The 14420-nt window shown below is 38.4% G+C and overlaps 1 protein-coding gene across 1 annotated transcript; it reads left to right on the forward strand.

Moving 5' to 3' along the window:
* Positions 1–538: 538 nt before the first annotated feature.
* Positions 539–14117, forward strand: BACH1 (BTB domain and CNC homolog 1). Its single transcript, XM_010227288.2, has 4 exons — positions 539–848; positions 4925–6316; positions 8026–8232; positions 13014–14117. The coding sequence occupies exons 1-4, from the start codon at positions 609–611 to the stop codon at positions 13473–13475; spliced, it is 2301 nt and encodes a 766-aa protein (XP_010225590.2). The 5' UTR covers positions 539–608; the 3' UTR covers positions 13476–14117.
* The last annotated feature ends 303 nt before the right edge of the window (positions 14118–14420 follow it).

Genomic DNA, 14420 nt, shown 5'->3' on the forward strand with positions numbered 1-14420 from the left:
TGGTGACAGTGCAGAAAAAGCAGATGCTCTTACTGATCTTGCCTGAGGATTTTGGAAGAGTCTTTGTAGGAATGACTCCTGCTCTTACCCTGGGACACTGGACGGAGGTAACTCCTTGTAAGGCTGAGGCCCCTGCATGTTCAGGGTGTAGAGATGCTAGTGAATTTTCAACTCCTTGCAAGGTTGAGAAACCCCTCTATTCTCAGGGTGAAGTAATGCTATTGCAATTTTCAGCAATTTTAGTTGCTTTTATTATTATTATTTCTTTTTCTGGGACAAGCAGTGTACTTTGTTCAGTTTTGATGAGCCTCGTAACAATCCTGCCAGTTAATGATGAATGTTGTTATGACAAAGATCTTATGCTGGTGAATACAATCAACCAACTAAAGCCCAGTGGTTGTTGCCCCTCTGGATTATTTTACTGTCTCCTTTAATGACACCACAAAAAGTTTATGTTTCTCTGTTTGCTTATTATTCTCAAGCAATTCGGTAGGTTCTTCTGGGATATGATTTACACATGCGTGTTTTTTTCTTTTTTTTTTTTTTCCAGATTTGAAGAGTAGAAGCATGCTTTCCATTGAGACTTACACTAACACTTGTGATACAGAATGTCTCTAAATGAGAAGAATAGTGTGGTTTTTGCATACGAGTCTTCAGTACACGGTACCAATGTACTCCACAATCTCAATGATCAGAGAAAGCAAGATATCCTTTGTGATGTTACTGTTTTAGTGGAAGATCAGCGATTTCGGGCTCATAGAGCTGTGCTTGCAGCTTGCAGCAATTATTTCCTTTCGAGAATTGTGGGCCAGTTGGATTCTGATCTTATCATCACTTTACCAGAAGAGGTGAGTGTTATCTGTTTCTGCATTTTAGCTGCCAGTGTTTCTACTCTGTTGTGTTCACTTCTATTTCACAATAGAAAGTACTTAACTGAGGTTAATGATTCTTAAGGTAAAAGAGTTAAGAAGTGTGGGGAGAGAAATTTCTAAGTTGAAAAGCTGCCATTGATTAAGGTAAGAGCTAGACAGAGTATGTATCACAGATTGATAAGTGAATGCTGCTCTGGGGAGTGTATAGAGGAGTTCTGTTTACTGAAGTGGATGTTGTTTCTAAAATTGTACATGTGGTTGAAAGTACACAAGTTGCACAAAAACTGTATTTAATACCTCCCTCAAAAACTGGAGAGAGGACTAGGCTGCCTGTTTGAAAAGGAAATACTTTTGAAATAATAAATAGATAAGTGGCATTGCTACCATGACCTTGAAGTTAATCTTTTCAAGATTTCTTTTGATGAATAAATGTTCCAAAATGCATATGTTTGAGAAATATAGCCATACTGATATTCCTTAATCACAAGATTACTGAGGCTTATTACTGTTGAGTTTTGCCAGTTCACCATTGTTTTAATGTTTGTCTATGGACTTACCATACTTTTGAAATGGTGAACATGTAATGCAGTTATGTTTTAGGTGTATTTTTCCCCCTAAATTCATACTGAATTTAGAGCCATTCCATGGGAATGAGCCAGAACCTGTCATCCCATAGGAAAGAAAATACTGTTTGCTGCCTAAAGCACTCAAGGCATTTAAAGATTCCAGGCAATACTTAAGTGTGAATAGTTGTGTTATAGGAGGCCTACATCTCTATAGGAGGCCTAACAAATGATAGTGAGTGGGCTCTTCATGCCCCAGAGAAACTTTGGATGTGGCGTGGGGATGGGTGCCTGTGACAGTCCTTGACCTAAAAGGTGTTTAACTTATGAGAGTTACCATAGTTTGCAACCTGAGTGTAATTTGATGTTGTCTGTATTTGTATTAGGCTACCAGATAAGAGCTGAGCCTCCCTCCATCTTTTACAAACTAGTAGTTGAATTGTTAGTGATGACCTGCAAACAACTGGCCATCCTCAGCCTCCTTGATTTCTGTGGGTTTCTGGTCAGAGGAACCAAGAACTAAGTTGTTCAAGCACTGCACTTGTATGTGAAACATGAAGAACCTCTCAAGTGATCTGATGGTATTCTGAAGTAGCAATAATATAAAGAATAGGTTACTCTAGATTTGATTTTGTAACACAGAAGTAATGAAAGGAGGCTTCCTAAGGGAAGATTGTTATTTTCCACCCCAAAGCTGATAACATGTAAATTGTTCAGACCTCAGCTAGGGTCTTCTAAAGCCAGAGGAACGGTAAGCAACATACACGTGTTCCTAGTGATGTTAGGAGATCATATTATTCACCTGTCCATTCAGATGACATGTTCAATGTTAATAACAGAGAAGATGAAATCAAAAGGCCTGCATCCCATTAAAATATGTGCTTTGCTAGCTTAGAGATATGTCTCCACAGATATATTACAAAGCTAGCAAAGCACCTATTTTAGATGTTCCTTCCAGCATCTTACTGATTTTTATTTAAAAAGAAGGAAGAAGGAGGAGTGGGGCTGGCTCATGGGCTCTCTGTAAAGAGGATTCGTGATTTCTGATCGCTGTTGATCAATGACTTTGTGTCAAGCGAGTCTGTTATAGCATAACAGCACTATGTCGCTCCTATTCATCCTCCTTACTATTCTGTGTAGTATCTTCTCCCCCACCACGGTGAAGAGGGAACTTTGTTTTGGAGTAACTGAGATAAGGTTGGAAGAATAAGAAATACAGACTGAAGTTGGAGACAAAGGGAGAAAATATGAAGCATCAGGGATAATAAAGCTGAGTGAACAGGGACCAGAGTTTGGAAAGAAAAGGGAGGAATGCAGTCATAAAATTTGTTATGTCCTGTTAAGTTTATACTTAGCAACAATGTCACTTAGCATTACTGATGTAAGAAATGAATCTGCTGAAGCAACAATTAAAATACTAACAGAGAATGTCATGTTTTAATCATATGATCTGATTGCTTGGTAAAAACAGGTTAAGATTCAGCAGCTTGAGCGTCGCTTCTAGGAACTGTCAAATATTTTGAAATGAGTCAGTTCATGAAGCATATTTTAGGGAGACAAATGTCAATCACATGGCTTGACAACTTGTTAACCTTTTTAAACATCTAAAGTATTTAAAGTTTAGAATGAAAGATATCAGTCTTATGAGTCTGAAATACCAAAGTATTCCTGGAATTAAAGTAGGTCATGTACATTATACTGTCAAAACTAAACCCTGATGACTTTGTGTCAGTTCTCTTGGTTATTTGTTCTTATTCTAACAATTTTAGCCCAAGTGCAAATTAAATAAAAGGCTTATGTACAAACTGCTCCTCTGGGTCAGTCAGGCCAGAAGTCCATCTAGCTTTGGATCTTGTTTGCGTGGAGCCAGCTAGAGCTGCACAGGAGAAGGTGTAAAGAGTGTTGGGTGACCCTTCCTTATAATCCTTCAAGTTCTTAGTAATAAGAGGTTCTGGAAATACTTTATGTGGAGAGTGTGCAGGTTTTTGAAATATGGCTATATTTTGAGTTTCACTTATAAGCATAATCTGTTTATAAATTTATTAAACAACTTTGACTAGGTTACTAAGCCTAAAGACTTCATGGCAGCATAGGGGCCTTAGATAAACACTGCATTTTATGCTTGTCTTTGTATTATATTGTGAACTCCATAGCATTAACTATGAGTTAATGCGTTTGTAATCAGTATGCTATCTCAAGAGCATATTTCACACACTGTCTTAGAAAACTCTTCAAATAAATTTTTAGTGTGTAAAATCTTTTGCTAAATTGCCTCTGTGGGAGCTGTCTTCAATCATCTTTCATGCAGGGGAGGGTGAAAGATCTAATTAATAAAGTAAATATTAGTATATAGTTACCTTTGTTCCCTTCTTTTATCAAAATAAACAAAACTCATTTCTTTATGCTGAATAAAGCATTATGTTAATACATTAACCATACTACATTTTTCTGCCAACAATGTGAGCTTGAGTTTATGGTTAGTAATAGTGGATATATTGCTCTGTCCTTCCTGAAATGCTAGTGTAACGTAATTTGTAACATGAGGTGGTCTGTGTACAGGCTTCCAACTGATTTCCTCACATTTTTTTTTTCTTTTTCCATTTCTGGAAGATTTTGTAACAACAAACAACAGATTGTTTGTAACAATACAGAATTTTTATTTGTGACCTTTGGACTTCCTTTGTTCTGCAGTAGAGACTGCGATGATAATGATTAAGTTGTTCAAAGTAAATCTACCTGCTCCTAGTGGTCTTTAAACAGAGAGTAACTGCTTTTGGTGTAGAGTTTTTGAATATATTTTTTAATCCGTGGGAGCAAGAAAACAGTGAGTGGCTATAGTAACAACTTATCACATAATTAAATTTTATTTTTCAAACTTTTTGTTATCACTGTTGTATGAAACTGAGCAAATAAGAACAATTACTCTTCAAAGGAAGGGTTAATTACCATTAAGTTCTGTGATCTTGAGAATAATTCACATATAACTTGAGTTTGAAAAGCATATTTAAAAATTGTACTCCAGCTTCTGATTTTCAGTGGACAACAGTCTTTTTTGCTATTAGTGTTATATTGGCAGAACTGTTTAAAAGACTGATCATAGTGAAGCAAACAATTGTCATAAAATATAAAGGATAGAATTGTATCAAAAAATCTGCCTCGGGACAAATGTGAGCAGATGTCTTCCATGCGGTAAACTTGCTTCTTTTGCCATGTTGCGTGTCTTGCACAGTTTGCTCACAGGTAAATGCAGAGTCTGTGTTTCTGACTCCTGTTCTTATACCGAACACTCGGTCTGTAACTGAAGACTTGGCAGTGAAGCTGCCTGGTGCGCTAGAACTAGAAGCATATTGAGTCTTGCTCTTTTTCACCCTTTATATTCTTGCAGATGAAGACAAAAGGTTGGTTTGGTCAAGGTTTCACCAAGCAGGAAGCTGGCCGTACTGATGTGTTTTGTTGTTTTTTTTTTTTCCTCTTTCTTTTTTTAAATAGGTAACACTTAAAGGATTTAGTCCTTTGCTTCAGTTTGCATACACAGCTAAACTTATTTTAAATAAAGACAATGTGTCTGAAGTTTTCAAGTGTGCTGAATTTCTGGGAATACGTGATATTGAAGAATCTTGCTTTCAGTTTCTCAAATTCAAATTTTTGGATTGTAAATCCGGTCATCAAGAATGCCCCAGGAAGAAATGTTGTACGCAGCGTTGTCAGAAAACAAACCCTAAAATTGGCAATGTGGATGATGCAGATGTAGAAATAGAAGATGAAGCAGAGGAGCTCCTTGAAAAAGAATGTATTCAAACTCCTCAGACGAAGCTCTGTAAAGATGAAGAAAATGCTAAAATGTCTCCTGCTTTCCAAGATAATACGAATCAAACATGTGATCCTATACACTTAGAAAGGGGGAATGTTTCAAGCTCATCTTCCCTATGCCCCAAGTATAGGAAGTTCCAAAAGGCTTTTGGAAATGACAAAGTGCATACTTCAGAAGCCAGTCCCAGTATTAAAGATATTCAGGTGCCACCAATTGGAACTTTTCTTCAGAAGGAATTACCTGATAATGACAGCACACAAAAAACTCAGGAGTGTGCAGCCATGCAGCTGGTCTCAAAATGTGAAGAGGCTCAGGTAAAAATGGAAGAAGGGAAGGAAGAGAGTAAGAAAAAGGAAGAAACAAAGAGAAATTCTCTGACCCAGAGCATTTTGTGTCCTGTGGAGAAAGTGGATGTTGCTCCTTTCCCCGCAAACTCTGCTGCACCTCATGGACCCAATTCTGTGTCTTTTTTACATACATGTGAGCCATATGGTGACTTGAACTTCACTGGTGTGCAAACCAACACAGCCATAGCAGAGAAAAGCGTCACAGGTGCTGGAGCGAGGAGTAACAAAAGTGAAAGTCAAGATGCTGCACCCTCAGAGATGGATTTGTGCACTAGGGAAACCATTGACGTTGCATCAGCTGGTGATCGAAGCAGTGTGGAGAGAGAAGTAGCAGAACATCTAGCAAAAGGGTTCTGGAGTGATATTTACAGTACAGAAACTTGCCAAGTACATTTACCACCCGCAGTAGCAAAAGAATGCCTGGAACCAGTATATTCAGGGAAGAAGTCAGAGTGTCCGTGGCTGGGTATCAGGATCAGCGAAAGCCCTGAACCTTGCCCCCAAAGAACTTTTGCAACACTGAATTCTGTCAACTGCCCCTTTATAAGCAACCTTAGTGCCGAAGGATGCTCCAGCAGCTCTGAAATAAGCAGCGGAGATTATGTGCAGGGACAGCAGCAGGATCAGTGTCCTTATAACTATGTGATAAGTTTGGGAGAGGATTCGGAGACTGACACCGAGGGAGACAGCGAATCCTGTTCAGCAAGAGAGCAGGACTGTGAGGTAGGGATATGTGTGTATGTCCTTTGCTTCTTGATCTCGGGGCACTCTTCAGAAACCTAAATCCGAGTCGCTTGTCATTTGTCATTGCTTATTTAAAGTCTCGTTTACCATTCAATCTTTTTGTCTAACAATTCTAAGACTTAGGCAGTTCACAGGAACTTATTTGTCGGGTGGTGATGTTTGGTACGGTGGTACATGTTTGAGTATTAGATCTTTCAGGCATCTCTGATCCTTCTGGAGAAACTTTATCAAAAAGGCTGCAAGTAAACAAAGATTTGGGGAGGGAGAGGAGGGTGTTTGCGGGTTTTTTGTTGTTGTTTTTGAGGAGAGGGGAGGATTGTTTCAGTCAAACTTTGGGAAAGGTCTAAACTTCTTGGAAACTTTCTTATGCATGGTTCAAATGTTTTTATTCTGACCTAAAGGGATGGGAGAAAACGAATGCCTTGCATTTCCTGCAAAATATGTTTTCTGTTTTCAGGTCAGATTCATTGGCTGTGTAGTTAAGACTGATTTAATGGCATTGCCTTCTCTGTAATGTAGGTTGTATTTGTTTCTCCATCTGCAAAAGTCTTTGGCACTTCTTTCTTTGAAGCCATTGCTTTGATAGCATTTCAGATGGATGCCATAAGCAATCTAATACCATAAGGCTTACTGTATGCAGAAAATAGAATGATTTCTGTCACAGTTCTTAGAGCAGCAGTATGACTCTGTGCATGATGAATCATTCAATGTTGCAGAAAAAATTAATTGTTTTCAAAGCACTAGTTTTTCTTTTCAAGATCTAGGGACCTGACTGAGTCTCGGGTGTATAATCAGTGTAGAGAAGTGGCAGGCAAAGCTCAGGCCCAAAACTAAATACATTTCCTATCTTTACATTACAAAGAAGTGACATCATTGCAGAGAGCAGTACTCTGCCTACTTGCTTACCTATTTATGTTTACCGTGAGAGCTCTCAAATGCAGAAGGACACCCAAATTCAGGACTGTGGCTATAGCAAGGTGATGTATTCCTGCTGCTTAATATGCTCTGATGTAAGGGTCAATTGGTTGCTTCATAAAACTCAGTAGTTATTTTATAAAGGTAGAGATGGCTTTCAGTATTAAGTTTTTTTCTTTGTTTGTTTTTTAATAACTTGTATATATTTCTGAAGCTACTGCTTCTGTAGCTCAGGGACACATGACATAGGAAGAACCTTTTCTACCCCAAGTATTAAAAAGCATAAGGTAAAATATGAACTTGAGCTGATCTCTGCATTTTAAAGGTTCATCTTTTCCTGCAGAACTATGTTGCTGTTTTTCTCTCAGAAAGCTGTCAGTATAAAAATGGATACAAAATACAGTTTTAGTAATAGTTTAGGGGAAACTTAGAATATCCTATTGATTTTTGACACATTTTTTATACCACCTCACCATAATTCATTTTTTTAGAGCATATCACTTGAGTGATTGCTCTAAATATGCTTATGAAGCCCTAGTGTAAATGTGCACCTTAACTGAATTATTTCTCCAGTGCTTCAGCAGTTCACCTCTCTGAAACCCTTAGATTTTATCTGCCTAACCTGATGGCTATATTAGACTGCTCTTGTCTCTGACCACAAAAAAAAAAAAAGCAGGTACTACTATATGCTTAAAATTAAAATTTAAATTCAGTTGTAAGTGTTTATGTGTTTCAGTTTCACCTTTGATTCAAAACTGTACCTTATATTCCAGGTAAAACTGCCATTTAACGCCCAAAGGATCATTTCACTTTCCAGAAATGATTTCCAGTCATTTCTGAAAATGCATAAATTGACTCCTGAACAATTGGACTGTATCCATGATATCCGAAGACGAAGTAAAAATAGAATTGCCGCACAGCGATGTCGTAAGAGAAAACTTGACTGCATACAAAATCTTGAAACCGAAATTGAGAAGTTGGTATGTATAAATATTCATTATTATTAATAATATCTCTCTCAAATATCTTGATAGGACATTTTCCAGTATTCTGAAAGTGGCTTTTATCCAATCTGGTTGTACCAACTTTACCACTCTTTTTCACATGACTCCTTGATAACTGTTGTAGATCTTCTGTGCACAACTCAAGGAGCACGCGTTTTTCGTTTTGTAGTTTTGTTTCTGCTTGCATTAAAGTGCATCACAGCCTGCTTTTTGGGTGAATGCTGTTTCTGAAGCCTATCAACATTAAGCCTAATTACACAGAAGAAACCAAACTATCATCCCATTCTGCTCAGTTTTAAACCTTTTTCCTTCTTCTGCTTTTTTTTTTTTCTTGTTGTTGTTCAGTTTGTCCTACTGCTCGTGATAGAGTTAAATGTGAGCTAAAGATTTCGTTGATTTTGATAGAACTGAAAAATACTGTTAGCTGTCTAAGCATTGGTTCTCGTAATACACCAACGTGAGCTGGTAAACTGTTTCCCAACTCTTGAAACTTGAAAACATTTTTCGTTGAGACTCTTGCAGAAGGAGGAAGATGCAGCAGAACTCAGGAAGCTGCATAACATTTTTAGCATCGGCATTAACATTTCCCCAAAATCATGCACTTACGTGTGTGTGTGTGTGTATATATATATACATATATATATAAAAAGTGTGTATACATATATACATTAAAAATAAATAGATATAAATATGTGTATATTTTGTTAAAAGATAATGGAAAGTTAAATGCATAACTTCAGAATAATGATGGAAGATCTGAAGTTCTTGTAGCGAGAAAATTGTTGTTAATTTTCTTTCTCAATTTTCGTTTGACCTGCTCTTCTTACTTCAAATTTATGGTTCAGTTTGGGTGAGTTAGGGTTACTGTTCTTGTAATTTTTTTTTTTTTTTTTGTAGTGGTGGTTTAGGCTTTGTGCTTTATCTCAATTAGTTTCATTTGTCTATCAGCTAGGTATATACACAGTTATGTAAGCACTTCTGACATGAGAGTGAAAAGGAAAGTAAAATTGGAGCAAAGTTCTAGGGGCTAGAACTCCTTCACTTCCTGAAGCGCTTCATCATCTTTCATGACACACACTGTACTGCTGAAACAACTTAGATAAGGCAGGACTGAGGTGCCGTGCAAGCCTGGTAAGGCGGCAGAGAAGTCCGTTCAGCGTGGTGAATGAAGGTGGTGTTCTATGGCAAGGGGAACCAGGAGGTCACATTAACGCAATTCATATTAGTCTGACTGAAGACAGATTGTGTTTCCGACAGTTCCAAACTTTTTGAGTGTTTTTTGTCATCTTAGTGCTATTTCTGCTTGTTACGTAACTCTGACAATATTGTGCAACAGTAGAAAAGCGCGCTCTCTTTTTTTTTTTTTTCTCCAATATATGATTCATCAGCAAGATTCAACATGCAGTTGACTGAATAGGACAAGTGACTGAGGTAGTCATATTGTAACATGATTTCTTCATTGGACCAGCACTAGAAGGGAATGAGTGTCTGCTGTTTTCAGATATCACAACACAAGTTCTAGAAAATAGGCTCAAAATTGTGAGAACAGTCGTATTGTAGGCATGGACATGTTCCAATCCCTTATTTTCTCCAGCTTTGCAGGGAAGGTTTCTTCAGCAGTTAGACCTCGCTTGGAGCTATTAAGCATGTCTAAATAGCAGTTGCCATTTAGGACCATCAAACTTGTGTAAGTCGTGAGCAAACAGACAAAATCTGAGCTCTGTCTAGGTGTAATTGCCAGTTTAGGGTACATCTGTGTACAGACTGTGGTACATCCAGGTTACTTCAGGTATGACGGTTTCTGTCTGTAGCTATGGTTTGAAAACTGTTGGCAAGTGAATAATTCTTAGTATGCTATGTAGCCTGTTAGGAAATATTATTTGAATAGAATCCTCATCCTAGTTTCTAGTTTGTACAGAACTAGTAGTTCCTACAAAATGCATGTTTTCTTGGATTAATTTCTATTACTGTTTGCTTAAAAGGCTTTTGTTTTCTCGGATATCAAAAATACAATATTTGTAGTGTGTCTCTTGGGTGCACCCTGCATGAGGACAGGCTGGGGTGATTGACAGGGGAACAGCTCCCTGAAAAGGACCGTGAGAGTCTGGGCAGCCGGCAGGCTGAACATGCAGTGTGTCCAACAGTGTGTCCTGGCAGGAAAAAAGGTCACCTGGACTTTCCGTATTAACGGAAGCACAGCCAGTGTTTGGAGGGTGATGGTCATTCCCCTTATACTCGACACTCATTAGAAAACATGTAGAATATTGTGTCCAGCTTTGGGCCCCCCACTATGAGAAATTTATTGATTAAACTAGAGCAAGGGCAAGAGAAGGCCACCAAGACACTGGAAAACCTGTCCCATGAGGAGAGGCAGAGGGAGCATGGGCTTGTTCAGCCTGGAGAAGAGACCTCACTGGCAGGACCTGGCAGCTGCTCGCCTGTGTTTGTGGGCTGGTCTTCAAGGTCCTGGAGTCAGGCTCTTTACAGTAAGAAAAGAGATGCTGTTATCAGCTGGTATGGCAGGTTTTGGCTGGAAGTAAGGAGCAGAGGGGTCGTCCACGCTCCAGTCTTGGTTTTCAAAATGTAACTGGACAAGCCCTGAGCAATTGGCAATATTCAGTAATGTTACTTTATTTTAGCAATATTATATTATCTTCTTTAATGTCGAAGTATGTTATCTGTCAACTATTTTTGACAGGAAAAGAAGTTACATTGCAAAACTATTTCTGAATGTAGAAGTTTCAGTGTTGAGCAATAGTCTGTGTCATTTCATAAGTACATGCATATCCAAAGTGTACATAAAATGATTTCAGATTAGGAGATCTGGCAACAGCTGCTCAAAAAACATGCTGACTAGTGGTAAAATGTTAGTAAAACAGCCTTTCAAATCATTTTAGGCAAAAAAGGACAGGTAGCCACTGCTTCTCTTGCAAAATGCCATGCAAAGCTAGTCAGTTCTCTTCAAAAGATTGCAATGTGAGGTTTCTCTCACAAGAGGGAACGCAAGAAGAACTAAAAATAAATTCTAAAAGAGTAGATGTAGCAGCAATGATAACACATAATCTTTATGATTTCTCAGACTATTCAAAGCTGTGTGTCTGAGACTGCCTCAATCTTTTGCTTATTAAATATAGAATCGTGTGAAAGTCTTCTAATGACTTAATTGTGGTCTTACACGTTTGCTGCTTCCTGCCCTTCTTTGCTCTTTTTCACTTTTTCTTTTGTTCCTGATGTCGCCTCCTTCTTTAGGCCAGCCCCACCGTTTGTCATAGCATGACTTACTAGAAGTCTCCAAATATTTCAAGACTTTGTACAATATGAAGTAAAATGGTTTAAGTTAACTTTTAACTAGTGATATTCCTTTCTTTTCGATATTCATTAGTGAATTGCCATGCCTTTGGGCTTTGCCCTGTGTTTGGGGAAACCCTTCTGTATTGTGTAGCCAGACTAAGCAACTGTTTAAAGCAACATGGAACTTCTAGAGAGGATCTGGTGTGGAGCGACGAAGATGATTAAGGGACTGGAGCATCTATCTTATGGGGAAAGACTAAGTGAGCTAGGGCTGTTTTGTCTGGAGAAGAGAAGATTGAGAAGAGATCTGATCAATATGTTGATCAAATACCTGAGGGGAGAATGTAAAGAAGATGGGACCAAACTCTTCTCAGTGGTGGCCAGTGACAGGACAAGGGATAAAGGGTATAAACTGAAACACAGGAAGTTCCATCTCCATGTGAGGAAGAACTTCTTTCCTGTGAGGGTGACAGAGCCCTGGAACAGGCTGCCTAGGGAGGTTGTGGAGTCTCCGTCTCTGGAGATCTTCCAAACCCTGTGCCACGTGCTCTAGGTGTCCCTGCTGGAGCAGGGGGGTTGGACTTAGATGATCTCCAGAGGTCCCTTCCAACTTCAACCGTTCTGTGATTCTGTGAAAGCAAGGTCACTGTTGTTTGTCTGAATAGTATCCAGAACTCATAAGCAATGAAAGCTCAAAACATTTGCCCTGTAATTTCTCAGAATAACATAGAACAACAGTGAGTTTATCTACCTGGTGATTAATCTGTTCTTGTCTCTTTGGTCCACTAATTTGTCACTCCTCTGTCGATTGTCTTAAACTCTGTAACTTCTAGTGTTCTAATTAGTGTTTTAGAGCAACTGGAGCTACTGCATTCCTAGAGAAGATAAGCTGTCTACAATTTTAACAAGTTTTGTTTCTTTAAATTTCTTATATTCTGTGTTTTACTTGAGCAAATATTCTTAGCTCCATTTTTTGTTCTACAACAGACTTAGTGCTTCTTGACAACTGAATATATTTTCATTTAAAAGAATAGTATCAATAATGAGAATGTGAGGTCTGGTCTTCAGTGTTTAATTTTTTTTGAGTATAAGTCTCTGACCAGTTATGTTGAATCAATGTAAGTATTTCAAATGTGTTATCCTGTAGAATTTGTACTTGTGGAATATTTAGAGTAATAGTATTTTCGGTATATAGAGCTAGGTTTCATTTATTTAATAAATTCTTTAGGCCGTCAACAGTAGTTTTGGCAGAGTTGTGTGTCTGAAATGTCACTTTGAGTTGATGGCGCTTTCAAGAGTAGGAATGTTCTTTTTTGATGGACATATCATTGTGTTGCTGTTTACTTTTATTGCTGAAATACTTCTGTTTCAAGACTGCTAGCTACAGTCTTGTTTCAGTTCTAAAAAGCGCAAACCTAAATTTGTATAGTAAAATGTAGACTAAAAAGCTGTTTTTCTCTCTGCAGCAAAATGAGAAGGAGAACTTGCTGAAGGAGAGAAACCACATTTTGTCAACCCTGGGTGAGACAAAGCAGAATCTGACTGGACTTTGCCAGCAGGTGTGTAAGGAAGCAGCCTTAAGTCATGAGCAAATACAAATACTTGCAAAATATTCTTCCTCAGATTGTCCACTTTCCTTTTTATTCCCTGAGAGAGAACAAACAGCTCCGTCTGATAGTGAACTTGTGATACCATCATGTATGGAATTAGCAGAAGGTCTTTCAGGTGTTACATCTACCACTGAGCAGAGTTCTTGTTATCAGTGTGTGAAAGATGTATGTGATTCAACTTATAGTCAAGTACAAGAACTGCATCCAGTTTCTGTAAGAACGCTGGAGAAGACTTCACTTGTGGAACAGTGTGGGCAGAGCAGTGGTATCACAGACTTCTGCCAGCAAATGACTGACAAATGCACTACGGATGAGTAAATCTGTTGTCTTTCTATTGCCAGGCTCTGAGCATTGCAACTTAGAGTGAGGATTGTAAAGTAACTTACTAAGTGATAGAAAAGATGAAACATTATCTTTTGAAACATCATTAACAAGTACAGGGTCACTGTGTTACCTGACAAACTTTTAGGGTTGCTCTCTGTAGTTCTAGAAGATTATTGGTATGTATCAGTTCAGGAGCTTTTCTGTCTGGGAATGCCAAGGAGAGTTCAGGTAAGTCGATGGAAAGTATAAACTGTGTGCACAGGTGTTTTTGTGAGGAAGCTTTCATTCAGGTATAGAGTAGACCTCGCTCTGATTTTTATGTCACAATACCTAATGCCACTCCACATCTCAAGAGAAGTTTATTTAATAGATGTTTATGCACACTAACATGTGGAGTTCTTACCTCTTCAGCCTCTCCTCCCTGCAGTAGGCAAACCCTAAGAAGCACATACAGCTCTGAAAATGTTGTTGCTGTCAGTGGGACATTATGAGAAGACAGGCAAATGAGCTCTGGAACACTTTGTTACTTTGCTGCTGTTCCCACCACTATAACAACACCAATCTTGTAGAATATATGCAATTTGCCTTAGCTGCCCAGTTAAGCTGTCTGTGACGACTGAAGCGCAGAAGCTTCTTCTCTTTGATTATTCGGGGGGAGCAGATTGGGAGAGGCAAAAGTTTGAAACTGATGCAGCTTTTTTGTGTGCATTGGATCCTCTGGCATCTGAATTCCCTGTGCTTGTTAAAATGCTGTTCCTTGCTGTAAAGTGACTTACAATCATAGCACCTTCTGCCTCAGTATTGTTTGTGATGAGTTCGAGTCAAAGTATTGTGAAAGGCTAAGGCAGATTTTTTTTTTTTCTTTCAAGATATTTCAGGCACCAAATTCTTACTGACTTCAGTGCTTTGTTGGGTTTGATGTAGCCTATAAAAATTGTA

Source organism: Tinamus guttatus, unplaced genomic scaffold, assembly GCF_059628265.1.
Source record: "Tinamus guttatus ecotype Peru unplaced genomic scaffold, ASM5962826v1 Tinamus_guttatus_pri_ptg000318l, whole genome shotgun sequence".
Taxonomy (NCBI): Eukaryota; Metazoa; Chordata; class Aves; order Tinamiformes; family Tinamidae; genus Tinamus; species Tinamus guttatus.